Source organism: Dipodomys ordii, unplaced genomic scaffold (assembly GCF_000151885.1).
Source record: "Dipodomys ordii isolate 6190 unplaced genomic scaffold, Dord_2.0 Scaffold43, whole genome shotgun sequence".
NCBI classification, from domain to species: Eukaryota; Metazoa; Chordata; class Mammalia; order Rodentia; family Heteromyidae; genus Dipodomys; species Dipodomys ordii.
The window spans coordinates 15,691,026-15,703,844 of NW_012267259.1; the positions used below are offsets into that span (position 1 = coordinate 15,691,026).

The 12,819-nt window shown below is 40.8% G+C and overlaps 1 protein-coding gene across 4 annotated transcripts in view; it reads right to left on the reverse strand.

Moving 5' to 3' along the window:
• Window positions 1-204: 204 nt before the first annotated feature.
• Cd226 (CD226 molecule) overlaps window positions 205-12,819 on the reverse strand; it is a 54,346-nt gene continuing 41,731 nt past the window's right edge. The window contains exons 5-8 of one of the 4 annotated variants that reach the window (XM_013018878.1): window positions 7,554-7,650; window positions 3,496-3,550; window positions 1,856-1,943; window positions 319-398 (exon numbers count right to left, since the gene is read on the reverse strand). In XM_013018878.1, the coding sequence (XP_012874332.1) occupies window positions 1,860-1,943; window positions 3,496-3,550; window positions 7,554-7,650 (236 nt within the window). In that variant the 3' untranslated portion in view covers window positions 319-398; window positions 1,856-1,859. Of the gene's footprint in view, window positions 399-1,855; window positions 1,944-3,495; window positions 3,551-7,553; window positions 7,651-12,819 lie in introns of all 4 variants that reach the window. The other 3 variants (XM_013018877.1, XM_013018876.1, XM_013018879.1) reach the window with 3 other exon arrangements.

The following is a 12,819-nucleotide window of genomic DNA, read 5'->3' on the forward strand; positions in this document are numbered from 1 at the left end:
AGCCGGAAGTGGCACTGTGGCTCAAGTGGTAGAGTGCTAGCCTTGATCTGAAGAGCTGAGGGACAGCGCCCAGGCCCAGAGTTCAGGCCCCACGAGTGGACCCCCCCAAAAAAAAGAAGAATGAGGCAAGGGGGCTAGGGGAGAGTGTGTGAGAATGTGGAGGGGTGGCACTGATTGAGATATAGCGTCTTCAGAATGCTTTATTAAATGACACATCTTTTGTACAACTTCAAGATAACATTTTTTAAATAGTGGTCCTAATGCACTCAGATCATGGGAACAGCTTAGACTTTGGATTTTGTTTTTTGAGGCATGGTTGGGTAGTTCACATAAATATCATCCTGTGCGTGGTCCTTGGCTTGTCTGTAGGAGACCGGACTTCTGGAGTTGTTGGCTCTCTACAAAGGCAAACAGCAAGGGGACAGGGAAGGGTGAATAACTCCCTATATTGCAGCACTCAACACAAACACTCAGAACAAAGTCCTTCACTTAAAAATGATACAGACCAAATTGACATTTCAAGCAATGACATGAAGTATTCCTTTCATTCCTTTAATTTTATGGAACTTTGGTTAGCAATCACATTCTCAGTTTCCAGAACTCCAAGTGACTGCGGTATACATCTTATCTAGGTTATCAGTTATGAATTGCCCATTTTAATATAGAATATCTTCTACTAATGGTAGGCTGTCTGGACAATTATTCTCATTTTTTGGTATGAGAAGTCTAATAAAGAATTTTCCTATAATGAGTAACCATAGTAATGTCTGTTGAGTGAATATATTAATAAACTTACAATGTCCTTGCTTAGTACAATAAGCAACTAAATACACTGAAATGTATTATCAAAACAAACTACTATTTCTTTTTAAGATGATATGACATAATAATCTTCTCTACCTTGATCAAGTTACTTTTTCCACCTGCCTACATCAGAAGGTATATGCAAGTGGGAGAAAGACCTATATGTGTGTTCATATTATGAGAATGTATATGTGTATATATGCATGTTTATGGAGAGAGAGAAACAGATCCACATGTATATGTGAATATATATGTATAGATAGATTACACATACATACATACATACAAATCTTTTGCTCAGTTGTTTGGAAATTCAGAACAATTTTGGTGCTCCTAATAGAACTTCAGGGGAAAAATTCAAGTACACTTTTACCTGTGTTGCCTTTCTAAATATTATGAAAGACCTTGGGCAAGAAACACAAGTAGATGCCCATGTAATTGTAACCCCTCTGTACAGTATTTTCACAATAAAAAAAGAAAGAAAGAAAAAAAGAAACATGAGTAGAAAATCAAGAAACTTTCCCATCTTTTATCTTCCACAGTCCAACTCACTATTAAATTATCATCCTCCAAAATATCAGTACTTGACAAAAGCTGGAAAGAGTTAAATGGTTAATGTAGGTTGTTAAAATTTTTTCTCCCATAAAAATAGATAACAATTAACTTGCCTTTGAATTGGTTTGTATAGCAAATGGCTAAGTCAAAAAAAAAGAATCTAAATTTGGGATATGATAGAACATCACTTTACTGGATTCTAAGGTGGCAAATTCTCCAATTAGTGACAAAAAGCCAGCCATAGATTGCAGGAAAAATAGTCATTTTGCAGCGAGCAATTGCTTCGTATTAGAAAAGGTGAAGCTGACAGGTGTTAGAGAAGTGCGAAGCCCGTGCTGGGTTGCAGGAGACGTTTTTCAGTCCTTCACTTTTCAGCCAGGCAGAAAAATGGATGAAACTTTGGATAGCAATTGATTAAAAAAAAAAAGTTTGTCAGTCCAAGCTGCTTAATAGAGCAGCATAAAGTAGTAGCTTAAAAAACACATTTATTTCTCACATTGTCAGAGATATGAAGTCCGAGGGCAAATGTCTGTTGAGGGCTTGCTTCTTGACTTGAAGATGGCCTTCCTCTTCCTGTGCCCAGTCTTTTAGTGCAGAAAACAAACCAAGAAGTGAGGTTGTGCATTCGTTCTTCTAAGGGCATTGCTTCTACCTTGAGGGCTCCACCCTCATTACCAGTCAAAGACCAAAGACCCCTACCTCCTCTTACCATACTGGGGAGGGGGACTCTAGGACTTCAACATGTGAGCTGTGAGAGCGTCAAGAATATTCGCTCCAAAGCAATGTGTCATTGTGAAATTTAATACACAGAATAATATGTGCTAAAGAGAGAGAATTAACATATGAAGACCATGCACACTCAGAAGAAGTTCCTCTACTTTTAATTAAACAGCAAGGGGCAGAAGAAAAAGTAGATCTAGAAGTAAAATTTTATAGTTCGTGAGAGTCTTATAACCCATAAGCAAGCTCTTTTGTTTTATAATCTAATTGGAACACTAATTAATAAATGAATTCCAAGTAATAAGAGTAATTAATACCATGCATTATTCCCCTCAGGGTGTATGCTGTGCTTCTGAACCATGTATGCTGTTTAATTATTCTTTGTGATAATCTTACCATGTGAGAAAAATGCTGTGCTCTATACTGGATTAAAATAGTTTCATCCCCTAAAATTAATACCTTCCCTGGGACCTTTATATAGGACCTTATTCAGAAATAAAATCTTTGTTGATGTGACTGGTAATCAGTGTCTTTCTAAGAAAAGAGACATAGACTCACACAAGAAATTCCCTGTGAAGACAGACAGAGATGCATAGAAAGAAATTTAGCAATATGTCTATAGTCCAAAAACCACCAAGGAATATAGGCAGGATTTCTTCCCTATGGGAAATCCACAGGGAAAGCATAAAACAGATTTCACACCCCAAAATCGCATCATTTTTCACAGGTTTGGGGGAGGAGGCATCAATCCTCCCAAATCAGAAGATAATGGATTTCTTGTTTGAAGATACTCGATTGGTATCGTTTATTCACAGCCCTGGGAAATTAGTCCGGGCTTTGGTAGTACATAGTATTTTGGGCTCTTTTGTTTTGTTTTTTCTTGGTTGTGGCGCTTGAATTCTGGGCTTGGGCACTGTCCCTGCGTCCCTGAGCTCTTCAGCTCAAGGCAAACACTCTACCACTTGAGCCACAATGGCACTTCCGGTTTTCTAGTGGTTTATTGGAGATAAAAGTCTCACAGCCTTTCCTGCCCAGGCTGGCTTTGAAACATGATCCTCAGATCCTCAGCCTCCTGAGTAGCTAGGATTACAGGCATGAGCCACTGATGCCCTGTGGTAGTGCATAGTATTAACTGTTATTGCATCTGTGTAATTGCTCCTTTATTTAATTGATATGAAGACAATTTCATGTCAGTGTATCAGCCAGAAAAGAAGAATTTAGAGAATCACTAAACATTTTTCCTTCAAAAATTAATAACTAAGTCTTCCTTCAAAGACTAGATGCTTGAATTTCAGACAACTTTGTGCCCATGTTATTGAAAGAAGAAAGAAATAAAATTTCTAATTACAAAATACATTGATTTCCAAGATATGCATAAATCACAAATGAGAAAATGACAGTTCTGAGTGCACTCACCTTATTCTGCATTCCAGAGGACTCTTTAAACAGGCCATTTGTATATTTCCTCCTTCTAAAATATAAATTCAAGAAAGAATATTATTAAGACACTATTTGTCAGCACTGGTTATCATTTCAACTATTATATCCCCAGCTCAGATGCTCTTAGTAAATATGTAGTCATAGCAACCCCCCATTGCTTCATGTAAATGTCTCCAATAGAATGAGCTGAATTTCTGTACTCTCTTCTTCTGTGTGCTCACAGATGGTGAGGACAATTCTATGCCTATCCAGCCAGGGAATATTGTATTAATAACAAATCACACTGATGTTAACTAAAAATGGCTCATAGAAACTCACTACAGAAATGACTTAGGGCCTTCTCTTGATGATTTGGGGCTTAAGAGAATTTCCCACAATTAAAGTGCTCTTAAATACCCACAGGGTTGATTCATGGGTATGAAGGGTCCTTGTTCTGTGACAATATAGAAATAAAAGTGAGGAACAAGACTGTGGTTATAGTAGGGTAACAAAGAGTTTATTTAACAAAGAGGAAGTAAAGGCTACTTGGAAGAGTGAGCAGCCGGGCCCGCTCGTCCAGTGTGTGTGGTCAGGGCCAGCTGTGTTGTTCTGTCCTTCCCCCATGTGCTCTCCTCCCTTTGATTGTCATTGGTTTATTTGAGACAGACAAGATCGCCCTGTGGGTGACCGCCCCAGGATAGTGGCTGTGGGAGGGCTGGCCTGAGCTACGCAAGACCAGACGCTTTCTCCTTTGTGGTGGTGCCTGCCCTGTGGGAGGAAAGCTGAGCTGGGCTGAACCAATTTGCTGATGCTTTACTTCAGTGAAACTTCTAGGATAAAAATAATAGTAAAGTCTTATCAAAATCTTTCAGGACTTAATCAAAATATACCTAAGCAGAATGTGTGTGTGTGTGTGTGTGTGTGTGTGTGTGTGTGTGTGTGTGTAGGTCATTGGACATAATGAGCAAAAGGAACCTGAGGCTTAGAGTCTGGGGATCTGTGTGTAATTTTAAGCTCTGCTGTCTACCAGATGGGTGATTTACACCTCTAAAGGTCTGTCCTTTCATCTGTAAAAAAGACAGCACCTTATCATGTCTAGGTCGACCAGCTGTCCTGGGTTGTCTGGGACTAAAGCAGGATTTAGGATGAGATTTTATTTTCAAAGTTGAAACCAGGAAAGGCTCAGGCCATCTCCATCCATCACACCATATTTGTTAAGATTAACAATTATAACAGTTAATATACAAATAAGGGTCTAACACTTGTCTCACTGGCTAATTTATTTCTACAGACACAGGTGTCCCTCTACAGAATACCCTTTGCTTCTTTTCATGCTAACTTGAGCTCTGCACATCTCCTGGTTGTCTTCCCTACCTGGCGCCATGGTTCTGATCTCTACATGGAAACAGCACAAACCAGGAAGACAGTAGCTGTTCTCAAAGCTCTCAGCAACATGGGCAATTGGGGGTAAGGCAGAAAGTTGGAATTTATTTGGGCTTCTGTTGAAGTCAGCACATCTGGTCAGGCAGAGTTCCAGGGGTTATTGAGAAGTGCCTGCATCATTTTTCAAGACATTTCCGTATGAAGTAACAACCAGAAGCAGGCCATCAACAAGGTAAATGGAATGCTAGTTCCTTTCTTCTGTGTTGTTCATCTGTGATTATGCATTCAACTCCACTAAATGTTTTATTTATTGCATTTAATCAAGTAAGAAAATGTTCTGTATAGTTCAATTAGTCCGTTACATGAAATGTCATATTTTCATGAAGCAAAAGTCTGTCATGTCCAACTGCTGTCACCTCTAAGAGGCTCACCCTTCAGGTCACTCTCTCCTCCCTTCTACCTCCATCCCCGCCTCACGCTCCTCTGCTGCCCTCTGCCCTCTCTGCATTTCTTTTTCTTTTTTTTTAGGTCCGGTCGTGGGGCCTGAACTCTGGATCCGGGCTCTGTCCCTCAGCTCTTCAGCTCAAGGCTAGTGCTCTACCACTTGGGCTACAGCGCCACTTCTGGCTTTTTTTTTCTTTTTGGCTTATGTGGTGCTGAGGAATCGAACCCAGGGCCTCATGCATGCAAGGCAAGAGCTCTACCACTGAGACACCTTCCCAGCCTCCTCTTTGCATTTCTTAATCAACCAAGGTCAAGCAGTAGAGAAGCCTCAGTGACACTAAGCCTTCCCTTTGTTAGTAGTTTCTGGTCAAGGGAGATAGAGAGAAAGGTAAGACCACTGTACTGTGTTTTGGTGTAATCAGATAGAGGCTTATTGAACATTTGTCATTTAGACAGATTAACTGTGAGCAAATGTTAAAAACTGGACACAATACAATCCCTGTCATTATAAATACCATAGATACTGAAGAAGGGGAGACAAGCAGGAGAATGATTCAAGTACAAAGCAGAATGCAAGGCGCAGCAGACAGGAAGTAGGAGATGGCCCCAAATAGTGACATCATGTCTGTTCTAGAACACATCTTGCAAAAGTGAGAGTTGTCCTGCATCTGAGGATTGAGGCCAAATGGGAGAAATTGCATTTTGATGGCATAGCAGATAGGAAGCGAGTGGGATGCATTCAAAGAATAAAAGCAATAGCTTCTGTAAATCTCCTTAGCATTCAATGCAGTAAATGAAGGAGGAAATACAAATGACAATTAGGATAGAGTCAGAAAGAAAGGAAACTTTAATGATAAGGTTAATGAGATTTTAAGATTATCTGGTGATAAGGAAAAGATAACATAAAGTACAAAACAGAGAGGTGATTTTGCTGGTCCAACTTTCAAAGAGGACCAAGGAAAACTCAATAGGTTAGAAGGAGAGATTGGAGCTGATGGCAGGGCAGTGGGGTAGAGAGAATTCACGGAAAACAGTTGCCAGCAGAAAAGGCAGAGGTCAAGGAGAGAGAGAAAAGATACGGAAACCTGTGGGAATTGGTATTAATAAGCTGTGTATATGTGTGGTGTGAATATTACCTGGGACAGAATAGAGATTCGTATATTCATTTACACAACAAATACATGTTGTGTCTGTATTTTACCCACAGGCATACAAAATACAGATAACCTAAGTGCAGCCCCTCTTTTGCTTAAGTTGGTAACACTTTTATCTGAAACAGAATAGGAGGTAATTCCTTGGGTCAAGGACCATCAACACTATACTCCAAGGTTAACAAGTTTGGGGAGCTAAAAGGGAAAGAGAAGGTCTAGAAAAGAGAGAGCCTAGAAAGTGCTAGAACTTGCTGAATCAGAGGGGAGCTCTATGTATGGCCTTTTAGGGACCCTACATACTGCTTTCCAGAGTGGCTAAACCAGTTTACAAGCCCACCAACAGTGTAGTAGTGTTCCCTTTTGGCCACATCCCCGCCAGCATCTGTGATCATTTGTTTTCTTGATAACAGTCATTCTAATTGTACTCATTACCTTACTTGCATAATGTAACCCCTCTGTACATCACCGTTACAGTAAAATAAAAGTAAACTTAAAAAAGAAAAAGAAAATCCTAGAAATTTCCTGTGCCACAAAACAGGGAAAGTCTAGTGGCACTTTAATGACTGGCCCCTCTCTCCAAGAACACAGCCACAATCTTTCCTCCGCCATCCTTAGCAACAGCCCCTGGTTTGCCTTTTATTTTCCCCCAGAAAAATCATAGCCACTTCAATTTATGAGAATGTGGTATCATTATAGCTTGTTTATGACTTCACACAAGAAAGATCTGATGCGTGAATGGGTTCGGGTATAACCTCTCTCCCTCCCCTCTGCCCCTCTAGCATGAGCCCCAAACTCCACCCCACCCCAGTACCTTCTCACTGGCAGAGGAGAAAGATGAAGAGGGGACTCCACAGAGGCAGCTGGTGAAAACATGGGAAGCTCAGTGAGCTGCTAAGTGAGCTACCCTAGCTTTCCTCACTAACATTGTTCCCTCTGGTCTCAAAACACTACCTAAAGGAATGTATGTGAATCCTGAGAAGGCTCAATAAACGGTTGAGTTATTCATAGAAAAAACAACAACTCTAATGTTAGAATTATGCAGGGTGAACAAGATTCAGGGTAATTTTCTCTACTCACCCGTAATAAGAAATGACACAAATGACGGTAATTAAGATAGCAACCACCAGAAGTATCCCTCCTGCCACCAAGAGGTTCTGCAGGTAACTGGGTTCATCTAGAAAAAAAAAGGTTAGTAATTAGGAATGCAACTCAAGTCACAAAAGAAATAATAATAATAAAATGAAGTAAGGGTATGGTAACCATGATTGGGTAACAATTGAAAAATGTGCATAGATCCCAATATGAAAGATAACAGGATAAGGGAAAAGGATAGATTTTGCTTTACCATGTGCCTAAAATTTATGACTTCTCCAGTTTTATTAGTTCCTCAATTAAGAAGAACATGATTATAAATAGCATACATCAACAACGATGCCATTTTATCCCCAATAAGATCCTGAGCTCATGCACAAAACCTTTTTCCAAAAACTAAACTCTACTCAAAGAGTATGTTAATGAAGATTCATTTATGTCTGATATATGAATGGCATCCAACGCATTCCAGTGGGTAACTCTGGGTTTGGGGTGTTTTTTTCTTTCTTTTTTTTGGTCAGAAGAATTTTGGCTTAAGATATTGTCTACGAAATTTGAATTAATGAATTTAAAAAATCAGGCAGAGTATATCGCTCCATGTCAGTATTTTCTGGAAATGTATAGTGGTCCGAGAGTCTGAACTTCCCATCCGTAGCTGTCTGACCCCCCTGCTTGGGCCTCATCCAGCTGTCCAGTCATGCCAAGGATGGCCAGTCTAATGACGTCACAGAACTTGATCAGAATCTAAGGAGCCAAGCCCCCAATCGAGCACTGGAACAGGAGCCCAGCGCGGTGAGAGACTGCTCTGCCTTGTGCCTGTGGACCCTAGCCTCTGCACCTCTCACCCAGCCCCACCCCACAGCCCCCTGCCAGATGTCCCAAACTGTGGGCCATCCCTGCTCACAGAAAAGGAGCAGGCTGAAAGGAGAGTGCAAGGGCCGAAGCTGCAGCCCTTGTAACCACGTTTCCTAGGCTGTTGGGAATCACCTGCCATGGGAGAACCATGGTGCCTTCCAACAGTCCCACCCACATTCTTCAGACTCTGTCTGTCCTGCTTCGAGCAACTATTTTGCTGGAGGGTGTCCTTTCCTTTCCTTTCCTTTCCTTTCCTTTCCTTTCCTTTCCTTTCCTTCCTTCCTTCTTTCCTTCTTTCCTTCCTTCCTTCCTTCCTTTTCTTTCTTTCTTTCTTTCTATGAGTTAGGACTCAAAGTCTAGACACAGCCATGCTTTTATGAGATTTACTGCAAAGAGAACGTTTTAAGGGGTTTAACCTTGATTCCACACATGAAGGAGCCCGCTCACACAGCATTCTTCTTTCCATGTCGGGTTTTCTTCATGTAGTATAATATGCCCAGCTTTGGGGCTGGCGGTGCCCTGTGCGCACAGGTGTGCCACGTGTTTTTCACGTGATCACCTGTTGATGGACACTTAGGGCCATCACTGTCTACAGGTTGACCACTGTGAGTCATGTATCATGAGCCCAGGGACACAGACAGCTCTTCAAGATATGGATTTCATTCCCTTTGGGTGAATACTCAGCAGGGGGAATTCTGGATTGTATTATAGCACTATTTTTTAATCAAAGTCTATGCTACTTTCTACAATGGGGATATCAATTTATATCCCCATATGCCATGTATGCGTTCTTTGTTCTCCAAATGTTCACTAACATTTCTTATCTCTTATCTTTATGTTGAAATGCGATGACATCTCATTGTGATTTGGGAGATTGGTTCTCTCTTTTTTTTCTTTCATTGTGTTGCCATGCTGGTGATTGAACTCAGATGTTGCATTTAGAAACAAGTTTTCCACCACTGGTGAAGAAACCCACTGTGGTTTTGATTGGCATTCCGTCGTGACTAGTGAAGCTGACCATTTTTTTCATATACCTCTTGGCTAGTTTTATGTCTTCTTTTGCCCATTGTTTCATTGGATAATTTGACAGTTGCAGCAGCATAGATGGCCCTAGAAACATTTTGCTAAATGAAATAAGCCAAATACTATATCACTTTACTTGTAAGTGAAAGTTAAAAAAAATCACAGAAGCAGAGAGTAGAATGAGGCTGACAACAGCTGAAGGATGTAGAAAATAGGCTATTAGACAAACTATCGAACTGCCAGCTGTAAGGTGAGCAGTGTACAGAGCATGGGTGTGAAAAATTGGATTGTAGCAGTTTTGCATGATGGTTACATATACCAAATCATCATGTTGTATACTACGGAAGATTTAATATTATATACTTAATTTTTTTGCCAGTCCTGGGGCTTGAACTCAGGGTCTGGGCACTGTTCCTGAGCTTTTTTTTTTCCAAAGGCTAGCACTCTACCCACATGAGCTACAGTGCCACTTCTGGCTTTTTTCTGCTTATGGGGTGCTGAGGAATCGAATCCAGGGCCTCATGAATGCAAGGCAAGCACTCTACCACTGAGCCACCTTCCTAGCCCTCCCTATTTAAAAATTTTAAAGCAAGTTTTCTTTAGGCTAATATATCTGGGCACAAACCCTTTCAAGGTATACTGGGTTGCTAGCACTACAGATCAAGTGGCAGGTAAATACAAATTTGATGCCTGATTTAATGGAATCTATGTTATTATGAAGTCTTGCACAGTTTAAAAGCAAGCATAGAATTAGTCTTTTCAGAAATAAGCACATAGAGAAAGTGTGGGGAATCAGCAGCCAGCTGGAAGAGCACACGGACCAGCCTTGCCTTAAGCCAGCACATTCCCGCCTCTACCTCTCTCTCTCTGCAGCTACCTGTGTGAGAATGGCCATGCTCCACAACCATCCAGCCTCGCTGGGTCTCGTGTGGATGGGAGGACAGAAAAGAACGAATGGGTGCTCTAAGACATTAATCAATAGTTCATGACATTCACTTCTTCCCTTAAGTTCTGCTAATAGATCTTTGGTTGAATAATGTCAGCCCTCCAGCCCTGCTCTTAAAGAAAGAAGAATTAGTGTCTATTTCCAGCAGCCACTTTTTGCTGACTTTTTCTCACTTGCATCCCCACGCCGTGTTGATTCATAGGAGGACAAAAATGTCTTGAACCATAAAGCCATTATTTTTCCTCCCATCACAAAAGATAAATACAGTTAAAACAATTTAAAGCAAGTCAGTGAAATTTATAAATGAATAATTTACTCCAGACCTGTGACCCACCAGGCTAAGTTTATGCCAGTGACAAGTATTTATGGATCAGTTATAAACCTTTCAAAAGTCCCCTGATAGAATTGCTGCCAGGCCAGGCCCTGCCACAGAGCCGGGCGGCACTGCTACCTACTGTTTCTCATTAGTGGAGTTTGCAGTGGGGCAGGAAATGGAGACCCCACATCGCATAGAACCTAAATAACTAGGCCACACTTGGAAACTCTTGGCCATCTAACCCATCCTGGCATGTCTTGGTAAATCAGAGTTTTTCTTCTTTTACACCAGGAAAAAGAAGCTGAAACAGCAGAGAACCTTCTATGCCTGATGGAACATGCGGCGAACACGTGGGCTCTGTGAGCTGATAATCTCTGCCGTATCAGGTCATCCCAATCATCATGTCCCTATAGAACACTGAAATGTATCCCAAGTTACTACATAATGCTTCATCCCACCTTCATTCCACAGACACTGAAGACAGAAGTTGTGGGGACTCATCCTGACTTCCACTTCCTTCCCCTGGAAGCGCTCACACAGAATATTAAATCTCTTATATACCTCTATCGATCAATCAATCGATCAATACACCAATACATCAATATATCATGGGGCTTGAACTCGGGGCCTGGGTGCTGTCCCTGAGCTTTTGTGCTCATGGATAGCACTCTACCGCTTTGAGCCACAGCTCCACTTCTGGTTTTCTGGTGGTTAATTGGAGCTGAGAGTTTTACAGACTTTCCTGCCCAGGCTGGCTTCAAACCACCATCCTCAGATCTCAGCCTCCTGAGTAGTTGGGATTACAGACGTGAGCCAACAGCTCCTGGCCTCTTACATTTTTTTGACAGCTGCAAAAGGATGATAAAAAGTCAACTCCCAAGGGTAGTGATGACACTTAAACACACAGGGGTACTTTGAATTTTTAGCTCTTAATAATGTACATTACATAATGCACTCATTTTATACATGCACATTCAAAATCAAAGGTAAATAACTTCCCATTTGCTCCGTTTTAAAAATGGATCAAAGAAGATACTTGACCCTGTGGCTAGAGTCACTTTTCTGGAGAAGGGTAGAAGTAAAATTGCTTAACAAATATAAAGTCAGCATGACCTCAGAGGACAACTGGAAATAATGGCGGCCCCAAATTGTTGATCTGTATGCCTGAAATATGCGCTGAGTAGACATTAGTATGGTAATATTTTTCCAAGTTTCAAAGGTCATCTGTTCTTTACGTAAATCTGTTTTATACTCTGCTTCTGAAACATTCTGTTTTATAGCCAGAAAGTCCGAGGGAATAAATAATTTTTGGAGAATTAAAGGACCCGCAGTCCTTCTTCCAAGTGAATAGCAAGTGCTCTTCCTCAAAGCAAAAGTATTGCCAGATTTTTGCTGAGACATGGAAGTCAGAGAGAACAAATAACTTCCCTGTCATTATAGGAAAATTAGAAGGAAGGAAATTTCCAATCTGAAGTACAATTTTGGTGCAATTTGTCTTTCTTGGTTGAAAGTAGTGGCTTCCATGGCTTAAGCACTTTAGAACTTTGACTCAGAGGAGAACCGTACAATCTCAGGGTGGCCAAAAGCTATGCTGCACATTAAGGAGATTTATAGTACTGTAATATAGCATTATGCTCTAGCACATAGAGCACACCGTACCATAATGATTATGGATGGCAATGGTGGATAAGTCAGTACATTAGGATAAAAGGATAGTAAACATCTTTAATACATGTATTGGAAAAATTTCAATGCCAGCTCCATTAAATTAGATATCTCAACTTCTTGCTCAAATATTTCTTGGTCTTATACTTCTTGCACACTTAAATTTTGTAAACATGCATTATTGAAACACATGATAAGTCAGAATTTCAAAAACTGCCTACGTCTTGCTCACTCTCTACTGAATTAGCCTGCAAAACAGAGTTCACACAGCAGTCTGCAAGCTACAACCTCTACAAGAAGGTTGGCCCTTGGCTGATGTGTTAGATTCCAACACTGTGATCAAATATGTGACACACACCACTAAAAGGGAAAAAAGATTTGCTCTCAGTTTAGAAGTTTCCATCCATGGCGACTTGGCTCCCTTGATCACAGGCCTGTGATGAAAA